Genomic DNA, 22,396 nt, shown 5'->3' with positions numbered 1-22,396 from the left:
TCAATATGAAAACTCAATCCGTCTGTAAATAATATATTAATAACATCAACATTTTGTGTTCAGTCTGCACAACGATTTCTGAATGTGTGCCTGAAACAACAGTTATTAAACAGTTACTAAGAGTCTGTATTTTTTCACTTAATTTTCGATAATGGCTAAATTTAGTTTAATGTTTAGTTTCTGATACAACACTTGTCGTATCACTGTAAAATAACCTTTTTTATTGTTTTATCCAAACCAACTTGGCTTATATTATCCAATTACCAGCAGGGTTTATTTTATTAAATAATCAATATTCATGCGTTTTTGTTTTACGTTATACTAAACGATCATTTCATTTTTAAACTTTAAAAACATTACATCGCATGTGTATTTATTTTATTTATTTATTACAGAGTCGGTTAAGGAGCTTTGAAATTGTATATTTCCAGTTATTGACACTCAAAGCTATTATTGATTTTACGGGTCTTAACCATAGACTATTACTTAACCAAACAAGCTTTAAAACGGTATATTTCCAATTATTTAAACTCTAAACTAGTACAATCCGGCTGATTTTACGGGTTTTAATCATAGATTGTAAATATTATCAGACTGTTGTATATTATATCTATGGTCTCCTGTTTGGGTTAACTCTCTGAAGGTCCAGGGGACGCACGCTTTACTTTCACGTGTCAAAAACGTCTACGCTGATAGGCCCGCGCAGGTTTATTCTAATACACGATTGGTTGGAGACCATGGCAACAATGCGCCATCTTTCTTTTCCAAGTGGAAGAGATATCGAAGCCTTTTTAACAGACATGTTTTTTTGCACCGTAAATCTTTCCATTACTGATACATTTCGGGCAAATTCCTCCATTAATCACCACCGGCACAATGTCTGACTTTTTTCATTGATTTCTGAAGGCTGTTTGTAGCGTTTCTTGGAGCCTCTGGTCATCGTAGGTAAGACTTCAATAAGAAGGCATTTCATTGGACAGCTCAGGGACTCTTCAGGCAGTATAACCACACGCCATTAAGTCTACTTTTAAAGCAGGGCTGTACCAGTGTTTTTAATGTGTTAGTGCCTTTCACACTCCCCCAGAGATATCACATTTTGACAAAGACAGCACGAAGAAAAAGCCCACAGTCATGTTGTTTCTTTTATTTGACATAATAGCATCTACATGTCTATTTTCAGCTATGATGGGCTTCAATAATGTCCTAAAACACAGTCCTTACACCCAAGCACAGTCGAGTGATGCTGTTTCTTACCTAAACTGTTAAAACATTTTATTCAGTCATCATTTTAAAGTGTTAACATGTGCCTCTGCCATAGCTGAAGTTACAGAAGCTGCACTTAAATGAACTACCGTCAAACTATTTCTCATGTTTGCCTCTCTATCTTTAAAAGTCATGGAGAAAGTGGAGGTGATTGAAGTCATGAAGGTGACTGAGGAGGTGGAGAGCTGCTACAGCCAAATGGAGATGACAACCATTAGAAAAAGAAAGAACAAAGGTCAAGAAGACACTTCTGACAAACCAAAAAAGCCCAGGTACAGCATGTTCAGCCTCTCCAAAAGGATGCACGAAGTAGCCTCTTATAAAACACTGGTGTTTCCATAAACAAATGGAAAATGTCTCAAATTGTGCTGCACTAACTGTTCATGTGAAATCTGTCTTTTAGGACCGCATATCTCCTCTACTACTTTGACGTTCACCAAATGATGCAACAGGAAATACCAAATCTGCCACAGTCAGAGATCAACAAACGCATCAGTGAGAGCTGGAAGAGGCTTAGCGTAGCTGAAAAGGCATACTATCTTGAAAAGGCCAAGTCGGAGAAAGAGGGGATAGACACAGTAAGTTAAATTCTTTCCCTTGAATTTATTGACATCTGGTCATCAATGAAGTCCCATGACACTGTGATGTTAAGAAAAAAACTTCCTTTAGTAGAAAAAACCCTCAGAACACATCTAACATATTTGAAGTTGTGCAAAATTGTATTTAAACATCCTCCCATGTGCACATGGTTAAATGACACCAACCAGTATCCAAGGTGATCTCCTCATTTTAATTTATCCCAAACACACGGATCACTTAAATGATCAAAAACTACAGAATAATCCAAAAGTCAGATGGAGAAATCCGATGGATAGATGGATCTGTTTGTTTTTTTCCTGTTTGTAACATGTGAATTACTTTATTGACATTTGTGTACTTTCTGATAAAACTGCTGTGTGGGTTGAATCTGCAGCAGTTTCTTAATGGCAGTGTCTAGAAGTGAGCCTAAGCAAATGGTTTTTTTAGAGTTAGCCCGTAATGGAGTTTGTGATTTGCTGTTGAGTCCTTCTGTATGAATACACACCACAGAGACATCAGGCAGTCACGTTGAATAAATACATCTGCAATGAATACATTTGATCTTTTTAATAATAATAAATGAAATGACTCATTGGTATCAATTCTTACAACACATATGATAAAGTACATTTCTCCTGCTCAATCAACAGTGGGCTTAATATGATTCTGTGCATATCTTTCAACTGATTCTTCTATTGTGCCATTTCTTTAGATGTCTCTCAGCCCCTCCAAAGATCTCCCAGGCTTCCGCAAAATACTCCCCAGAGCCAGTTACTTTCTCTTGGCCAAAGGGGGCTCTTCCAGTCAACAGCCTGGAGGGTCTCAGCCAGAGGTGAACATGGACTCTTTAGACTCTCCTCTGGATGGGATCCTGCCCTTCGCCTCTATTAGCCAGGAGCCCCAGTTCACAGCTCTCGGGTTGGCTGAAGAGGATGAACCTTCCAATCACACGATCGTTGCAGATGACACAGAGAACACAGCCGTTGTTGCTAATCCAACAGCTCCTCAACAACTCCCACCCTCCTCCTCCTCCTCTATCTCACCCAAAGTCCCCGTCTCTCAGGGTGCTGCTGGCTGTGCTTTTGGTGGGGCGATGGTGCAGCAGATACAAGGGGAATCTACTCAAATGGTTGCATTCATACCCAACCAGGTGAGCCTGGAAGGCCCTTCTTCCAGTATACCCTCTTTACTTCATTCATTAAGTGATGTATTAAGTCACTTTTTAGACAAACATCTCAGCAGTGCTGCATTACATCTCATACAAGTGCTGTAAGTAATGCATTGAGGTGATTTGTTCCTCTCTGCAGAACGTGCTGCAGCCGAAGTCTTTGGCAACCGTCAGCTCTGTTGGCCCAATGATGATGGTGTCTGTCGGAGCCAGCATAGAAAAGAGTGCCAAACCTTCATATAAAATGGTAAGCACCCACATTATTCATTTTTTAAACGCTCAAACTGATGGTGGCAAACATAAAGAGGATTATTATTTGACGGAAGAATCTTGATGCTAAGTGATGGTATGAATGTGCATTTTATTGATTTATTTTTGTTGTTGCAGGGTGTGAAGACTTACACCAGGCGAGGTCGAGGAAGGTGTCTAAATCCTGGATGTTCATTCGTGTATGTCACACGCCACAAGCCACCAACGTGCCCTGAATGTGGCAGCCACCTGGGTGGAAAATGGATACCAGCTGTAAGTGTCAACACACCAGCAGTGAGGGATGTTTAGTCCTATTGAAAACAAAAGATTTGTTCATCATTTACAAGAGGTTTTAATCTGCATTTCAAGTTCACGACTTTACTGTATTTATATAGCAGGTTAAGAAGACACAAGAGAAAGAAGCTGTTTCAGAGCTGTTGCCGCAGAGCGCTGACGGCTGCAACCCCACACCTCAGGCTGCTAAGATGGGGAATTCAGATGTCGGTAAAAGAAACAACAGTGGGAGTAAAAGAGAAGGTCGAGTTCAGCGCTGCTCCAGAAAGCAGCATGCAGTTTCAGCCGGAGAGCCACTAGAGGGCAGCAGCACCAAGAGCCAAGAACTAACACAGTGAGCAACCATGAATTTCAATGCAGCAGACCTAGATTGATGGACAGTCAGTCATGCTTTTTTTTTTTTTCATCATTGAACTCAAAAAGAATTTAGCCATGTGAGCTGTGAGGGTTTATTCATAAAACAGTGGTGCTAATATTTACTGCAGTAAGTAAAGAAGCGTGGGATTATTGTGTTTTAAATAGTTTGAATATGTTTGATATTTTGAATAAAAGGTCATGTGAAATGTAAAAAAAGAATACATTTGGATAAATATACAAATGTTGATTTTAGTCGCTACATCATTTAAAATGTGTTCTCCATGTCATTTAGTAAAGACCTTATTAAAGGAACAGTAATCCGAAGTCAAGAAAGAAGCGACACAGCTGTTCAGAAGAGGCCGGTGAGAGCGATCCTCCCTGCCTACAACACAAGTAAGAGGAAACGTGTAGCACATAGGTTATATTCTGTTGTCACAGTTTAAAAGTGAAAAGTTATGGGCTCACTTTTTGATTTGTATTCGTGTCTCCAGGCCGTACTTTGTTCCAGATCATAACCGTCCCACCGGATAAAGAAAAACCTCTCAGTACAAACAACAATAAATCGCCTACTGGTATCATTTCATTGTATTTCCAACTCATTAAATGTAATCTACTGTTGACAGTTGGGGTTGACTTTTGTTACATAAAGAGGAAGTGTAATGTGTGAAGAGGTGACTGTCTGAGGTTTCTGCTCTTTGTTGATGTGGTTTTTTCTTTTCTTACCGCAGTGCCTCGAGAGACTTTGTCAGGTCTCAAACCAAACACTTTAAAGCAGCTCGGCCAGACTGTCCCATCAACTGCAGCCAAGCAGGTTAAAACACACACACACACACACACACACACACACACACACGCACGCACATATCCTCACCCTTTTGCATATTTCTCCACAGGATCCTTCTGTCCCACTAGATGGTGGCCAGTCTGTGTCTTTATTGGCTGATAAGGGAGTTAATATCCTCTCAGTTGTGCCCTTTAAACAACACACCATCTCCAGCTTTGTTAGTACAGTACAGCACTATTCTCTTTGCAACTTTACGTGCTCCTTTTTTCAATGTGAACCTGTTTCTGCAGATCTCTGGTTCCTTAATTCGTGGTTAACTCTTTCCTCCTTTCCATTCCTTAAGGACTTGGGACTGTCTACAGCGCGAGGAAGAGGTCGATGTAAGAATCCTTCTTGTGATTATATGTATAAGAACAGACACAAACCTGCAGTGTGCCCTAAATGTGGCTGTGAGCTCACCCAGAAGAACACCAAAGGAAAGAAGGTGAACGCTTACATCCTCCAGATGCCCCCTGACCCACTTTATGAGCCTCATCCCAACCTTGAATCCCTGAGCATCCTTGACACTATATCTAAATCTGATAACATCAGGCCTCTCATGTGTTTTGTCCCTCTCATCCCTCAGCTGTGCTAATGTCTAACCTCTGACCACCATACATACATGCATACATACATACATACATACATACATACATACATTTCTTTTGTTAACTCCTGTTTTTCTTTTCTCAGTGTGGAACCTTGCTCGATCCATACCAGCCCCTGAGTCCTGCTCAGAAGGACATCCAGCGCCAAAACACAGTGCAGTTACTGCAGCGCTGCCTGCAGATTCCAGAGAACGAGACAGAGCTTCAAGAAACTATGAACCTCATCCAGGAGCTTAATAGTCTCCAGATAATCCTGGTCCAACCAGACAACCAGGAGCTGGGAAGCAGTGTAGAGACAGAGACGCTGGTCGAGTCTGGTTGGCCTCAGTTCTACGAGTCAGCAGCGACTCACTGTGGCCTGTGTAGCTACCCGCTCTTCAAAGGAGATCAGAGGTGAGAGGATGAAGAGCCAGACGACAAGGTGGAGAGGAGGGGTCCAATGTTTGTTTGTTGTTTGTTTTCTCCGCATCATTTCTGAATTCTAACGATCCTACAGATCACTTTACCTCTACCTAAGTCTAATGCTATGAAGAGGACTGTATCCTATAGGTCAACTGGGCTTTGGAACAATCTTCCAGTTGAGATTCGTAATATCAAGGGAAAAACTGGTTTTAAAAAGAGACTAAGATTGTATTTGTTCTCAAAGCCATAATACCATCTTGATTATTGATTGAGAAAGGTTGTGTTATGTCACAAGGAAAATGTATGTTGCTTTTCTATGTCTCATTGTTTTTATCTTTATTTTTAATAGCCTAAGTGTTGTTGTTGTTGATGTTTTTTGTATGTCAGGACTGGACCCCAGGAAGACTAGCTGTCGTCTTGGCGTCAGCTAATGGGGATCCTTTTAAATAAACAAATAAAAAATACTGCTCACATGTTGTGGCCCCCTCATACAAAAGCCCCAAATACATACAAGCACTAAGAGGACCTGTGGAGAATGGACGTGCATTAATAAACTCTGTGTGTTTGTATTATCCTAGTTCTGTTGCAGGACAAGAGGTCTGCTGGCTGCTCACTGAGACTCTGTTCCAGACAGCCAGTCTCCAGCTCAAGGTGTGTCTCAACGTTACGTGTCTGGTTCTTCACAGCTTCACCGACCTGCATCCAGGTAAACGGCAAACACTCCTTTTTTTTTCTTTTTTCATTTAAGATCAAGACGACTATTTGTTTATAAGTGGCTAACGTCGTGGCGAGTAAATGTTTCATGTCTTTTCTCAGTCGGTGTTTGAAGTGCATTTAAGAAGTTTATTTTAAACGGTTACATTTTGGCACCAGCTTCCTCTGTGAATTAAAACGCTTCATGTTTTCTTTTTTTTTTGCAGGATTGTTCAACATTGGGAACAGACTGCTGGTTAGCATCGACCTGTTCTTAAAGATCAGGGCGAGAGTCAAAGTGGGCAAACCTCCGTCTGAAGCAGCCAGGACCTTACTAGACCACAACCCCAATCATCCGGGTAACCACGGCATTGAACCCCTAACATACATGAATCCTGCTTCCTTTTGGGATTTTTATTCCTGCACATATTTTTTTTTCCGTCTTTTCTCGTGTATTTTCTATAAATTCTATTTTACCCTCCTTTTTGTCACCAGTCTACACTCTGAGTGCTGAGGAGTTTTCACAAATTCAGGAGCTTCTCCTGAGCGGATACTGGGCCTTTGAGTGCCTGACAGTGCGCGATTACAACGACATGATCTGCGGCGTTTGTGGCGTTGCTCCCAAACTTGAGGTTGCTAAGCGATACACAAACAACGTTCTGGAGCTGAAGAATGTGGAGGTGAAAGATTAATCATGAACATTCATTTACTGACAACATTTTAGATTTGTCTGGGACATTTAAACCTCAGAGTATTCAAACTTTGAAGAGCGTCGATGTTGAACAACAAGCTGTAGTGGACTCTTGACGTCCTTGTTCTATCCACAGTTCACCTGGCCTGAGTATTCAGTCTCAGATGAGGTACATGTGGATGACTTCTGGCTGACCATGGAGTGCGAGGCCATTGAGCAGGCAGCTTTTCCTGCAGACGTCCCCATCACGCGGGTCGATGCTTCTATCATTGCTCCCTTCGTCCCCCCGCTGATGAGAAGTGCTGCTGTCATCAACACCGAAAAGGACAAGGTGAAGGCGCCTGCAGAGCAGCCATCAGGTGCCTCACTCTCTTCAACCACTGCTGCCTTTAGACCCATTTAGCAAGACATCGTCACCAGCAAATGTGGCATGTTCCACGTGAAATGTAGAGAAGAGGAGTTATTGTTTTATTGTTGGAAAAAGATGATATAATGAGTCAACTCTGTTGATGGTCTGTGTTTGGTTAATTCTCTCATGCCAAATGGATTTTAGTTATTTAAACTTTTCTGAGTACTCGAGGTCTGTTCATGTTCAGCTAAAACTACAATAAAGTTTTATTTTTGCTGACATGGCCCCTACATAACCTTTGAAGCACATTTGAAAAGCTTCTTCTCGTCTTCAGGAGATCCGTCAGTTCTGGTGCGTCTCATCCATGATGGTCACCTGAGCCTGGACAAGATTGAAGATCACAGTGAGGACGAGCTGAGAACAATGCTGGACTGCTGCGGGGCCAGCATAGCCCCGAGCTCCTCAAAGGTTTGTGTGGAAAAAGACAAACACACAGAGACTCTGTATCCCTGTGCTCATTTTGCTCACATGATTTTGTAGTTGGGTTTTTATGACTGGAAGTAAACATGCTGACTAACAAATACAAGCTGGAAACGGATGTTAAATTGTGCTAATCATATGATGAGTTTAGAGTCAATAAAACAGGACCACACACACACACACACACACACACACACACACCCTGAGACTTGGAAGAGTGGAGAGTCTGGCTGCAGGGTGTTTGCTTTAATGAATGTAGCTTGAAATGCTATGGTAATGCTCGTCTATTTACTGTGCTGCACTAAGCTCAGTGTGTAAGTTTGTCTCAGGGGAACGCCTCCTCTCTGTCTCCGTCTGTTAGAGTGAGCTGCTTGCCTCCCTCATCTCCTTGTACACACTTGTTCAAAGCGGCCTCGCGACAGCCTCGCAGCCCCCTCCTCACCTCACCGCAGGCAAGCTGTCTAAAGTCTGCCCCCACAAGGTAAAAACAGCCGCAGCCCCATCAGTCCTCTAACTGGACCTCCTGTTATGCATCTACAGCTCAATCAATTCTGTCATGTCCTGAGAACATTTAGTATAATGCATCTTAAAATATGAGAATCAAATTGAAGGGAACACTTTATGAGTAGGAGATGAAACTCCAATGTCTACGTTTTACTTCCTGTGTACGTGTCTGCAGGTGGTGAGCGGCTCAAAGTACTTAGTGAGAGGAGAGTCAGCCCGAGACCACGTGGACCTGCTGCTGTCCTCGCGCTACTGGCCCCCTGTGTATGTGAGCGACTGCGCGCGACAGGTGGCACTCTGTGCTGACATGCAGTACCCAGAACTGGCAACCCAGATGTGGGGAAGGAACCAAGGCTGCTTCTCAGACCCTTTTGAAAAGCCAGAGGCAAGTGTTGACAAATCCATCCTCCATTTTAGGCTGTTTTATGTTTCATTGCTGACCGCCGCTCACCGTCTTCCTTTAGTTCGTCTCCTGTGCCGAGCTACAAGAGCAGTCGTACAGCCCTGACCTGTCGTTGGTGGCAGAGAACCAGAGCGTCCACCCTGTCACCAAATCATCATGCTGCTGGTTGGTTCACCCTCCCGGAGCCGCTGAGGAGACTGAAAAGCACCACTCAATGGTGCTCTGCAGAGACCTGGAGCCCTACATCAGCATGGTGCATGAGCTGGAGAAAGAAAAGGTTAGGGATGAAGAGGGTGGAACAGCAAGTAAAGAAGAGAAAGAGGATGACTACGAGGAGAAAGTGGAGGAGTGTTCCTCAGTAAGTCATGAATGGCAGCGGCCTGTGGTATTCAACAACACAGCTTACTACTATCTTTACAACCGCCTGGTGGATTTCCTCACCAGCAGGGACATTGTGAGTCAGCAGATCAACCAGGTGGTGAAGGCTTGTCAACCCGGGGAGGTTGTGATCAGGGACGCTCTGTACCGACTGGGAGTGGCACAGATCAACACGGAAAAGGAGGAAGATGAAGGAAGTGGAATGGATGGACAGACGCAACAGGCAGGGACAGAGATAAGTGAGGGCGTGCTTCCTGAATAAAAAAAAAAAAAAAAAAGTTCAGGATGGACACTTAACAGGCAGGCAGAGGGAGCATACATCGCTATCTCCTGGTGGAAATGCTCTGGGAAGCTTCGGTGGATTCCTTGTTGAGCTCTGCACCAATCAAACAGTCCCAATAATTACACACACCAGAAAACAATATAGTCACAAGCTACGAGTCAATTAAGTAAATGAACATTTATCAGCTTTTTATCATTGTTTTGAAAAACAAGGAAACGCTGTTGCCTCAGTCATAAATCCCTGTAGGGTTTTATTTTCTCAATGCAGGGATCCACATATAGAGCAAATCTATCATTAATTGAAGGGGAGAAGCAATGGCAAAAATCCTCCATACAAACAACAATACACCGGATGCAGACTGGTGGTTTTTAAGGGATTTGGAGACGAGTCTGATTCAAGTTGCACCAAAAACAAATGTACAGCTTGATTAATGTAAAGTCTTAATACGAAGCCTTTTTTGTCCTTGAAACGTACTGTTCTTCCTTCATGACTTAAAGATTGTTTAATAATTATCTTAAATATCGGAGTTACTGTTTCAGACGGCTGCAAGAATGTGGCACGTTTGTTGTTTTACCTGTAAGGAGGTAAAGATATGAAAGTGCATGATGAGAAATTCATGAAATCTCTTGTACGACTCTTACGTTGTTGGTTGGATTTTAAAATCTCATCTAGGTAAAGCCTCATTGTAAATATTTACCCATGATACAGTATTCATTTCCCTGATAATGTCCACAGACGCTTCTGCTTTGTGTTTTACTTTCTCACCTCTCACATGCCAACTGTTGCCTTTCAAACTGGTGTTTGCTTTTGAAAATGTGTATCTGCCTATTACCCTTGTGCCCTTTGTCTTGTTGCTTTTCTCAATAGAGATTCATTAGGTCTGTTTTTTGCCATTCAACTGGAGAGATTCAAATGAATGAAGTGCATCAAACTAAGACCAAAATACTACAGCAACTAATAATATATAGTTTGAAGAAAATTAAGACTGATGAATCCCTGAGGATGTCCAGGCAAACTTTAAATGATGAAAACAATAAACTGTTGATCAAAAAAAACACCAGAAGCCAGATGTGTTCTTTGGATAAGGCGATGTTTATAGATCACCGTTCAACTCGTTTTATAGAAGTGCAACTGAGAGTAATGTTCGACATTAAAACCAAGAAAAAAGCTTATTAGAGGGACATCAACACAGGAATGTGACTGATCGGTTTCTGATAGAATCATTAACAACTAAAAGTGATCGTCTTTGACCAAAAGGATCAGAGATAATTCTGTCTCTGAAGCTGAATCTGAACACAGCTGCAGAAGAGGCGGAGCAGGATTAGGATTTAATGAAAGTCATTACCACGGTACTTTCCGGTCGACAACAAAACACAGACTGTTTGCAGGATGTACCTCAGGGAATCTGGCACCTCAAAAAGTCACAACAAAAGTCATTTTTTGAAAAAGAAAAAGAAATCTGATTTCAGCTGAAACCGCAAAAAAAAAAAGAAGACGGAGCATGCAGACTGAAAGCAGCCTCAGTAGGACAAATACTTCCCTACTTAGATTTCAGAGTTGCGCAACGTCGACATTCAACATGGGAAATGTTTGAAAGGAAATGCAGATTGGACATTGTCCAATGGAAAACAGGAAGTGAGCAGAGAAGAACGTGCCTGCAGGACAGTTTCTATCAGCACAGTGAGCAACAACAGACCTTGTTAAGCACCTTTCACCAAATCCTTGACTGGTATACACATTACATGGCAGTCTTGAGCTCCAGTCCAAACCTTCACCTTTAGCTTTTAGGTTGTTTTATTGGCAGCTTTTTTAATGAATTGACTTATTTGCACATACAAAACACGACTGATACATGAAATATTGATGCTATTCTATACTCTACAACATATATGCGAAAATAAAGGTAATTCTGGATTTACATCATGAGATATGTACATTATTAGACATGTCTTTTGTTTCATTAAAATGCAAGCACATTTTAAATGCCGATTATCACACAAAGGAGCAGTCTGTATCTCAAATAGCTTATATGTTTCTCTGAAGTCTCCATACAGTTGGCAGTGTAAGCTGACTGCTACATATAGACATCACTGAGGCATTCTGACTGTACATCTTTAAACTTATCAAACCCCAAAGGATTTACTTTCACATTGTTCATCTGATCCATGACAGATTTCCCTGCTCAGTTCAGTTGTATTCGCTGCTCGGAACATCACACAGAAGACTGGTTAATGAATTTGATCAAAGTGAAACAATCACATGTATCCACCAACTGACAGTTACAGTAATTGTGTCACAAGAAAAACGGCTATGACCAAAGTAAGGAGAGGAAAACAACGTGGTCATTCTTTGCCTTCGCCACGGTCCAGTTAGCCTGTTTCAAACAGAAGACAACACACGCACTGTCTGAACGTTCAATTAAGGTGACGAGAGAATAAAACCTAACTTGTCTCGAGCAAGAAAAGTTTCTCTTGTGGATTTGAATCCAGTGTCTGTGACTGACTTTTTCGGAGAAACTGTACATGCAAGGAAATAATGAAAAAGGAAAAAAACCTGCTGAGAAAATGACTGAATCTCCACAAATCACAACATCCACTCTTCTGAGGCAGTATTTTTTTTTAAAAAGTCAGGAAAATAATGTAAAATATATATATATATATATATAATAAAAACCCTCTCAGGCATTGGGACAAACACATTCTCCTTTAGATGAATAGATAAAACAATAAAAACACAACAGAAGGAGTGACATGCAGTCCATGAGGATAAGGTAAAACTTTGGATGCTTGTGGGGTATGTTGACATGTTTCCTCCTTTGATGTCTGTAGTTAGATGTGGCAATTTCTAGTCATGGTCTGTAAAGAAGCAAGTCACATGCTCGCTGCAGCTACTCTGTCTGGCGAGCAGGCACGACAAACAAAAATAGCTGTGAGGGCGACTCTCTGCGACTGTCTGGAAGTTAAAAGGAGCTGTGGTGCTCCGACAGCGAGCTACATCCCAACTTTCCTGATACTTGTTGATAAGTGATTGGTTGGCTGTTTGGTCTGTGGCTGAGGGTCTTCAACAAAACTGGTAATTGTTGGTCTTCATCAGAGGCTGCTCCTCTTCCTCGTGGTCACAAGATTGGTCACAGGGGCCGTCGCAGCACTTTGGCTCGTCACACACTTCACCCTCCGTGACCTGCTTCTGCACATTCTGGTAGATTAGCTGTGGAGATCAAGACATCACGGTTTGATAACAAAACTCACATTAAAAACATCATATTTTGTCCATCTTAAGATTTTCGAAGAAAATAGAAGTGATTGAAAAAATTTGCCTTAGGGAACATGTGTTAGCCAAATAAGAAAAAAGTCCAATCCGTTTAATTATTTTGACAGCAAAGCTATAATCTGCTGTCACTTCGGGGGAGGGTTTCTTGAAGGCATTTTGACTGGAGTGTCATTATTTGTCCCGTAGACAGCTTTGGTATGTGCCAAGAACTTTAACTGACTCACCTGTTCCTGCTCTGGTTGGTCCCCAAGTAGTCTTTCTATCATCTGTGTGATCTTGCTGAATGTCGGACGCACAGTGGGCTCCAGGTTCCAGCACATTTTCATGATCATATAACTGAAACGAAAAATGAAGCACAAAAAATACGGATCATTTTTAGTCCCCAACGATGAGGAAAGGAGTTGGTGAAGGGACTTACGTGCATGCCGAACTGTTTCCCCAAGGGTCAAACTTTATGGTCAGCTATCAAGAGACTGTATAAAGTTGAATTAGATCAATAAGAAGAGGCCTATAGAGGCAGTGACGCAAATTCATAAGGGACTCGTTCATAAGAGCCCCTTGGCCCTCCAGTTCGACTTCGCTGCCGTGAAATAGCAGTTACATGGCTTCCTAGCTTGGAGATCATGTGGCTAACAGGCAGAACGGAGGCCTGACTCACAGCAGAACAACAAATGATCAGGCCCTGACTCAGATTCTGTCCTCCCCGTTTCCACAGAGGAGTTATTCTGTGTGGTGAGGATTCATAGATGAAGGGTTAAGATACTTAAAACAAAACTCTTAGTTTTCTCATTTCGGTGGCTCCATTAGTTTGGAGTTTGGGTTTAATGTATTTGTGTTTTGTTTTGTTTTTACTTTTTGAGGTTACCTCATGTGTCAGTTACATCATATGGCGGATAAGGCAAACAACTGGTCAAGAAAAAAAGGGATCTTTGTTTAGTCATACTGAACATTTGGGAAGCATGCCATGTGAAAAGTGCAATATTGAAGTTAACAGCTGAGAGTCACTTGATGCTCTCATAAAACTCAACTGAGATTTATATGCATAAACTGAACAAAATAAACCTTAATCATGTGGGGAGAAGGCAAAAGGGATCCATCTTTCTCAAAACGTAATGTTGCTAAAGGACGGAGCTTACATCTCTGGTGGGGCAAAGTCCGGTTGGGACATCTGATAGCCACGCTTCACCATCTTGTAGAACCGAGAATCCACAGCGATGCTGGGGTAGGGGCTCTTGCCTAAAGGAGGAAGTTGTATGCTGTTATTCAAGAAGACATATCATGAAAAATGTGTCTATGATACGTATAAATGTGTTTGAACCTAAAGAGAAGATCTCCCATAGGAGGATGCCGTAGGACCAGACGTCACTCTGGACAGTGTAGACACACTCAAAGATACTCTCTGGAGCCATCCACTTCACTGGCAGGCGGGCCTTCACACACAATGGAATAACGCACACAATATGTGTTGGATAATGAATTGGTTAAAAAGAAGTAAATGTTTAGAATAATCTACATTTAATAATTTGGGTTTACATTGCCCTTCACTACGTAGTTGGAGTCATTCATTATGTCTCGCGCAAGGCCAAAGTCACAAATCTTGGCCACTCTGCGGTCGGTCAAGAGGACATTCCTGGCAGCCACATCTCTGTGAATACACTGCACACACAGACACACACACACACACACACACACACACACACAGAGTTCAACACAGGATATAGTCTCGCCTAATAAAAAAACATTAAGGTCACTGAATGGGGTGTATGTAAAGTCAATGAAGATGATCAAACAAAATAAATTTGAAGAATGTAAGGGAAAACTCCCCACATAACCCCCAGATGAACGATTTCACACCCTTCATTCATCTTAATCTACAAATACCAAAAAATGTTGCATGCAAATTTTGTTGTCTGGGTAATCCCCCTCTTCCTAGGCAGCACATAGCTGCTGTTGTAAATTGTTCCAGAAGTAATTTCTGTTTTGAATATTTGCACATAAAGAGTCCTTGCAGTCCTGAAAATCACTCACGTTCTTGGCTGCCAGGAAGTCAAGTCCCTGAGCCACTTGAAAGGAAAACCTCAGCAAGTCATCGATGTCCAGAGGCCAGTCAGCAGTCTCCTCACATAAAGAGTCTGAGCAGAAATCAGGCAACACAGAAGGGTTCTACATAAGCACACTGATGCTCTTTTGTTCCCAACAATGCAGTATATCAACTGTCATTTCACCTCGAGATGATTCCACATTAGTTGGGTAGCTGGGTCTCATCTCTAAGTAGCTGCTTGAGGATGTACTGGAGATCCCACTGTCACTATTGGACGAACAAAAGAGAGAAACATGATGTTCTGCAGAAACAGACTGGTGACTGATAGTTTTCTCTTACAAAGCATGTACCTTCTGATGAACGGCTTTTGTGTGCAGACGTTCTTATAGTCATTCTCTGTAATCTCAGGGATGTTCATTACAAAGTTCACAAAGGTCTCTCCCTTCTGGCGAAGAAAGTTCAGGAGGTCACCGAGGCTGCAGTACTCCGTGATCACAAGCACTGGTCCTGATGAGGAAGCACATCATGTTATCAACTTTTCATCGAGGTGATTTTTCTTTGAGCCAAGTACGCACTACCTGAATGAGCTGTCACAAACAAAACTATAGTTTTACGTGATCATGCATGATACAGAACAGAGGGTGCTGTCTGACCTCCGTAGGTGCAGGCGCCCAGCAGATTGACAATGTTCTTGTGGTGGCCAAGGTGGCTCAGGATCTTCAGTTCGGACATAAGAGCCTCTCTTTCGTCTGAATGGGCACTCGCTGCGGGAACACAAGATGCAGATTGTCATCATGTTATGATCCTTTCTGATTATATGAAATAGTGTCTATCCTACTCAGACAACATTTCTCACCTAATGCGGAACGTTTTTTGAGATTCGCTTGTCATTCTGATTTGTTCATGTCAACAAGGATCCTTCTGTTCAACCTAAGGTCTCACCTTTTAACATTTTCACTGCTACACGCATCACGTTGTCGTCTTTTCCCAGACCATATGCTGTGGCCTCAACAACTTTTCCAAAAGCTCCTGCCCCAAGGATCTTACCTGCCAGGGAAACAAACACATTTTAAATATAACAAGGCCTGCTCGTCATAGTCAAACCTATTTTCCAGTATCTCTTTCTTTATTCTTTTTTCTAATTCTATTGTGTTTATATTCACTATTCTTTTACACTTAACAGTTTTTACATTTATTTAAAGCAAAAACTCACCACAACTGACTTTAAAATGAGAGACAAAGAGCAATTTGGTCAATTAAGGATAACATGGTGCTAACCTAGCTTCAACTTGTCCCTTGGGAACTCCCATTTCTTATTGTACGGCAGCTGAGTGGGGTCAATGAAGGTGTAGTTGTTGCCATCTCTTGCCTCTATGATCTTCCAGCGGATCTCATATCTGGGTTTCTGGAGATAAAAAATGGTCCAAAGAAGCGCCTTATGAAAACAACTCAAAAAGAAGCTAGGCTAGTTAAGCAAGTTCTGGGCAACATGAGTTTTTAAGTGACTGTAGAAATGCACATTACCTGCTTATATTTGTAAAAAAGAAAAACCAACAGCACAAGCAGGATGGCCAGAATCCCTGCAGCTCCAGTCAAGGTTGAAGTAAAGAGTTTGTCTGCACGATCAGAGAGAGATCAGTTATCTTCTAAATGGACTTAAAATATGTCACAGAAGCGGATGTTTGCTTATTTCCCTTGTTGGATGTTGTATAATGTCAGGATGTTTATCAAATGTTCAACTGCATCACAGCTAGCAATGGAATCATGTTGTTTTATAACTACAAAGGGATCATCTGACTTTGACAACAATAATTGCACAAATCATAGATTAGATGTGGTTTGTGCTCCACAGTCCACACACGTGACCGCACAAAGAGTGGGAGTAGAAGTCCAGTACCTGTGATCACAGTCTGGAAAATAACAAACTTAAGAATTATCACTAACCAGAAACATCCATGGCAAAAGTGTCACTGCTGACGCCAACAAGGTTGAAGGCCACACACTCGACGGTCATCCTGCGGGTGGACAGACCTACGGTAAGGACGCTTTCCACTTCCACAGCCCCGTACTCCTCTCTCTGTACCTCCACAGTGGGCGCCTGGAGATGAGTGGCCAGCTGCAGCTCTGATGTGTTTTCATTGCACCTGTTTCAGTGAAGCACAAAAACAGACAAAGGTCCAGAGGGACAATGATAAACAATGTTTTGCTTATATTGTGGGGTAAACTTTTTTTGCTATATGGTATGAATTTGAGAAACACACCAACTTAATTCACTTTTTTTGTTGTCACATACCTTGGCCGTATCCCAAAACACTGGTACCAGATGATTCTGGGAGCAGGATAACCAAAAGAGGTGCATGTAAGTGTAGTAATATTTTCCCATCTCACTACAGCAACAGGCCTCTCTGATAAAGAAACACCCAAAGAAACGATTAGATTTTTGAGTGAACTCTTATTTCTCTCTGATCTGAGAGAACTGACTTTTGCCGCACTCCATGAATAATGTTAACTGATTTAATTGTCTTCACAACAAGTCACTTACGATACATTTGGACCTGGAATGTGATGGATGCATTGGCCAAGTTGCTCCTGGCATAGAAGGTGTACTGTCCCTGCTCCTGTGCATTCATTCTCTTTAGCTGCAGGGTAGCATGATATCTAAAAAAATAAAATAAAAAAAAACACACCCAAAATGATTTTAAAATGGCAAAAAAGAGGAACGTCTGCACAATCTGAAATGACTAATTCTGTGGTGAGTGTTCAGACATTTCCAATCCACAACCGTCGCTTATGTCAACAAGTCAAAAAGGGGAACAACATTCTCAGGAGTTTCTTGACCATGAAAATAGAATGACCCTGTCAAAGTCAACCAACATGCCCTTAGAGCACATTTCTAACCCGAGTAGCTTCCCCTTCCTGTAGTAAACTCAATAGTTGTTGTTGGATTTGGGGAAAAAAAAAATTATATACCGTAAATTCCGGACTATAAGCCGCTACTTTTTTCTCACACTTCGAGCACTGCGGCTTCTACTCCGGTGCGGCTAATGCATGGATTTTTTATGGGGGACAATGAGCTTCTGCCGCAAAAACATTTGACTTCGTCACGTCGGATCTTAATATCAGTCATTTTGCGCTTCATGCACGCACCCTCATGATGGAAAACACACGGAGAAATACATATGATGTAGCTTTCAAGTTAAAGGCGATCGACCTGGCTGTCAAAGAAGCTAACAGAGCTGCTGCACGTTAAGATGACACTGACAGCGACAACAGAGACTGAGGAAGTGAGTAATGAAGTCATTCTGAGGCAGTGAATGGATGGACTTTTTCTTGTGAAATATATTACGGTCATCTTTTTCATCAGCCGTGTTACAGACACCGTCGGCTAGGCTTCGTATTGTAACGGTTCATTTTGTAAAGTCAGTAGTTGATAATGTGTTCATAATTCCGATTATGTGGAGAGTCAGTGAATGCACCAGCGAGAACGTGTTGAGTGGCTGTATGAGAGAACGCTGGGGGAGAGAGTTGGATTGTTACGGCAAGTTATGTGTTGCTCTCTGCTGTAAACGGCGTGGTCACGGCCGACAGTGATCGGGTTATTAAAAGTTATTATTTGAACGCTCTCGTCGTCCTTTAACGTCCGTACGGACGCTACAGTATTTGCGGATGTTACCGGTAGCCTACGTCTGTGTAAATAGCTCTTGTTATAGCGTGGACACCTGCGGCTTATAATCAAGTGCGGCTTATATATGTACAAATACATTTATTTACTTATTTTTAGCCGGTGCGGCTTATATCCAGGTGCGCTCAATAGTACGGAATTTACGGTATATATATGTTGACGTCTTTTTTATGGGATACTCGTTCCCTGGTCTTTTGTGTGTACCTGTTGTTGTATCTGATGAGTTTGTGCTCATGCGTGGAAGTGGGAGATGTTGGGGTGTGCCATTTGTGCTCTATGATTTGGGGATACGCTTCAATGAGAACAGTGAGCTCCAGATCTTCTCCTTCATTCACCTCGACTGAAAGACCCTGGTGTGCCAGTTTGGGGGACAGCTGGGGCAGCAGCCGGATGTAAGGCTTGTCTGGTGACAAGAATCAAAACAGCTTGTGCTCAGCAGACCATTCCTGGTAAACCAGTATAAGACAAACCAATAGTGTTTAATTTGGCTTACCTACAACCAACAGGTACGTGGTTGAACTGTTCACACCTGCTTCATTGGTTCCAATGCAGGAAATGTTTCCTGTGTCTGTAAGGTCCACAGAAGAGATGGTAAAAATGCTCTGAATGTCCAGGCGATTTTCTCCACTGGAGCGTACCCTCTCCTCCACTGTTGGATTCTGAACCCAAAAGATGAAATATCATCTCAGTTTCAATTTTTACAACCACTACAATCAAGAAAACTCAAAAACTGTTTCATACTGACCGACTGCGTGGTGTATTTCCATGTGACATTGTAGTTGAAGTTTGGGTTGTGTGTCGTGCAGCGGATCTTTAATTCCTCCCCAACTATGCGTACATACTCGTCGGTCTCGAGGAGGACATACGGGGGGAAACGAAGCTCTAAAGCAAACAGAAGTGGGAATCAGAAATGTTCTATCACAGCTTTTGTAATCATTCTTTTCAGTCAAGGTGTCTCACTCTGAATGACGTTGATGGAAAAGGCCCTGGAGGTTCTCTCCATCCCGTTAACCCTGGCTGTGCACACATAGTCAGCGTTGAAGCTAGGGTGCAGGTTGTGGATGAGAATGCCACGATGCCGAAAAACTGTGAAGTTCATCCCCGGAGGCACGGTGGTGCCATTGTCCATGCGGAGGCCAAGGTCTGTAGCTGCTGGGTCAGTCAGCAGGCATGGCAGCAGGTATTCTTCACCTTCCTTTCTTACCACACGCAGGGCTGTGCTGCTAGTCCAGAACACACGGTTTGGATCTGGTCAATAAACAAATGTGTTAATTATGTCATTTCAATGAAAGAAATTGTAAAAAACTATTGTAAAAAATAATGACCAATCCAAGCACTTTTCTGTACAGAGAAGGCAAAGACCCACTTAGCTCACCTTTTACATACACATGCACGGAGGAAGTCAGTCCATGCTGATTTGATCCAGCAGTGTAAAAACACTTGTATGTTCCAGTAAATTCTGCAGACGGACGCTCCACTTTCAATGTGCGGACTTTTCCATTGCCCTTGGAAACAAAGCGCTTGTGTTTCGCGAGCCTGGTCTGCCAGTTCACAGGCGCATCTCCCTCACACCTCAAGTCTAAAGGGACCCCAGGTTGGACGACCACCTCAGAGCTGCCCACCACTTTAGAGTTGAGCTTGATCACAGGACGTCGCCACTCTGCTAAAAAGATATACCAATATGGTTTTATGAAAGACTGTAATGGAAATGGCAGCACGTCAAGAGTGTGGAAACACATCAATCAAAATAGATGTGGTTGCTTTTTGTGTGTTTTCTCCTTGATAACTGAAGCCTTTTGTTCAGATTTAGTGTGTTAATCAAGACAATACAAAGCTGCCTATTGGAGCTGCAATTTGGATTTCTTTGAAAAGAAGTGAATAAATTCAGGGAACAGAACTGATGTCTGATAAACATCTCAACCTTTCTCACTTTTGTTTTTACAATGTTCATAAATGAAGACTGGAGTTTAAAGTTTAAATTGTAAAAAGGCTAAGCATCCCATCTGTAACTGTAGTATTTCAACGTTTTTCAACCAAAGACAAAGGAGACACATCAAAGATATTTAAGCATGCGAGACGGAGGAACATATTTCATTCATCCATAAAGGCGACACTGCTAAAAGCAGATAATCACCCCCAAGGAGCGTAGAAGCAAGATTTTAGAACAATGCGTCCTCTCTCTCTTTGATGACTTAGAGGTGGATTTGGAAGTTTCAACTGCACAAATCATTTTATTTTGTAATGGGATTGACGCCATTTGCAAAAGTAACTGATTCCAGTATCAGTTACTGAACAGCCTGAATGAGAGTTAACCAAGCCCACTCAAACTTATGCTTCTGATAATGACTATAAAGGTTTTCGTTCTGCTGTTTTCACAGGGTGATTTGATGCATGAAGCAGAACTGAGATTCAATGATCAGCATTTTTCTTTTCCTTACAGCTGACAAGTCAACAGGGAGAGACTGAGAATGAAAGTTCAAAGTTTAAAATCAATATGAGCCTCCTGATTGTCGATGTAAACGTGTTTTTTCCCCCCCCATATCCCTGTTGATCTAAATGAACTATTCATCCAACCTCAAAATGACCCCAAATACACCTCAGACAGAAGTACAGCGGAAAGCAAAACTAATCCACTCAGCCAAAATTAACCCAAACAACAAATGCCTTCCTGTTCTCAAATGCAAAGACGTGAAATTGCTAATTGATGCCCAAAAGGCGATACCCATATATGTTTTGTTCAGACACTGCACAGTGTCACATTTTAGGTGACGGAGCAGTCATTATTTCAAAGTCCTCTGCACTGACTATGAGATCGTGGCATGAAATAGCTTAGCTGTTGTGCCCATAAATAGATTGTTCTTTTTGTGATCATTTTTTTAATTAATATTACTGTTATGGATGTTTGAACATTGTCATGTGATTTTGTCAGCAGCCCACAAACAGATTTAAGACTGATTAGACAAAAAGTCATCACTAATTGCAAAATTTTATTCTAGATAAGGATTGTAAATTTAAACCAACATCAGCCATGTGAAAACACAGTTTTGGGACTTTACCTGAAGCAGCCGAAGCCACAATCCCCAGCAGCAGAGCGAGGTAGGACTGCATCCTGGATCAACTCAATGTTGGTGTTCAGGTGTGCAAAGAAAACCGTCTTCTTCTGATCTGCGGCATTAGAGAGAAAAATGAGAAAACTAAGTTTTGCTGTTACTCATCAGCCCTCATAACTTCTCTTTTCTGAATGGTCTCAGCAGATTTGACTGTTTGCTCCCATTCGAGTAATACAATCACAGCACCACATGATGCTGCTGAATTATGAGATAATGGTAGCATCAATCATTAATTAAAAATGTACTCACATGCAGATGTCAATAACTTCCCAGGTCTGATGTTTCCAGCGTCCAGAGAGGACACAAGTGTCCCCTTCTTCCCTTTTTGTGAGCCTCAGCCCTTCGTCTCCCTTCTGCTTGTTTACAGCCTCTTCTTCACAACAGAAGTCACACAGCAAACATAAAATCATTCAGACACCAAGTGGTGGAGGGTGGAGGGAACTGTGTGTGTGTGTGTGTGTGTGTGTGTGTGTGTATGCGTGTGTGTGTGTGAGGAGGCGGATCAGCATATCACGCTCAACAAATTAATGAGCCAGGGCCAATTTGCTATAGAAAAGCACAATTCTCCCAAGATATCTGTTGAGGTGAGACTAATCACCTCCATCACTGTTGAACCATAGCTGCAAGGCTTTTCGAACAAGGGGAGCATGGGTTTGTGGGAGAGAGAGGCAGCATCTAAATGCTCAGAGAGATACAGTCGGCACACATGGGGGAGTGAAAAAAAGTCATTGGGGTAGATGTATCCTCTTCCTGTAAGTTATAAAACAGA

The 22,396-nt window shown here is 42.0% G+C and overlaps 2 protein-coding genes across 3 annotated transcripts; one reads left to right on the top strand and one right to left on the bottom strand.

Moving 5' to 3' along the window:
* Positions 1-681: 681 nt before the first annotated feature.
* On the top strand, positions 682-12,137 carry hmgxb3 (HMG box domain containing 3). 2 transcript variants are annotated; one of them, XM_079351647.1, is made up of 21 exons: positions 682-945; positions 1,394-1,535; positions 1,667-1,841; positions 2,555-2,992; positions 3,150-3,257; positions 3,398-3,532; positions 3,658-3,887; positions 4,203-4,303; positions 4,402-4,482; positions 4,639-4,721; positions 4,804-4,911; positions 5,038-5,178; positions 5,427-5,734; positions 6,322-6,449; positions 6,664-6,795; positions 6,932-7,116; positions 7,264-7,486; positions 7,811-7,944; positions 8,318-8,437; positions 8,636-8,845; positions 8,925-12,137. In XM_079351647.1, exons 2-21 carry the CDS (start codon positions 1,396-1,398, stop codon positions 9,501-9,503), a joined length of 3,759 nt encoding a protein of 1,252 aa, XP_079207773.1. In that variant the 5' UTR covers positions 682-945; positions 1,394-1,395; the 3' UTR covers positions 9,504-12,137. The 2 variants fall into 2 exon arrangements, with proteins under 2 accessions (XP_079207773.1, XP_079207772.1); XM_079351646.1 differs by having other exon boundaries at positions 683-945; positions 3,655-3,887.
* Positions 9,795-22,149, bottom strand: csf1ra (colony stimulating factor 1 receptor, a). Its single transcript, XM_079351650.1, has 22 exons — positions 21,877-22,149; positions 21,574-21,682; positions 19,893-20,180; positions 19,478-19,765; positions 19,263-19,399; positions 19,011-19,176; positions 18,722-18,920; positions 17,378-17,493; positions 17,129-17,240; positions 16,780-16,979; positions 16,360-16,451; positions 16,114-16,240; positions 15,778-15,882; positions 15,489-15,599; positions 15,186-15,342; positions 15,020-15,102; positions 14,823-14,926; positions 14,328-14,450; positions 14,113-14,224; positions 13,931-14,030; positions 13,019-13,130; positions 9,795-12,731 (listed from the first exon to the last, which is right to left on the bottom strand). Exons 2-22 carry the CDS (start codon positions 21,623-21,625, stop codon positions 12,585-12,587), a joined length of 2,931 nt encoding a protein of 976 aa, XP_079207776.1. The 5' UTR covers positions 21,626-21,682; positions 21,877-22,149; the 3' UTR covers positions 9,795-12,584.
* Between the last annotated feature and the right edge of the window lie 247 nt (positions 22,150-22,396).

This window comes from Symphodus melops, assembly GCF_947650265.1.
Source record: "Symphodus melops genome assembly, chromosome: 9".
Classification (NCBI taxonomy): domain Eukaryota; kingdom Metazoa; phylum Chordata; class Actinopteri; order Labriformes; family Labridae; genus Symphodus; species Symphodus melops.
This window is presented reverse-complemented; position numbering and strand designations above follow the sequence as displayed.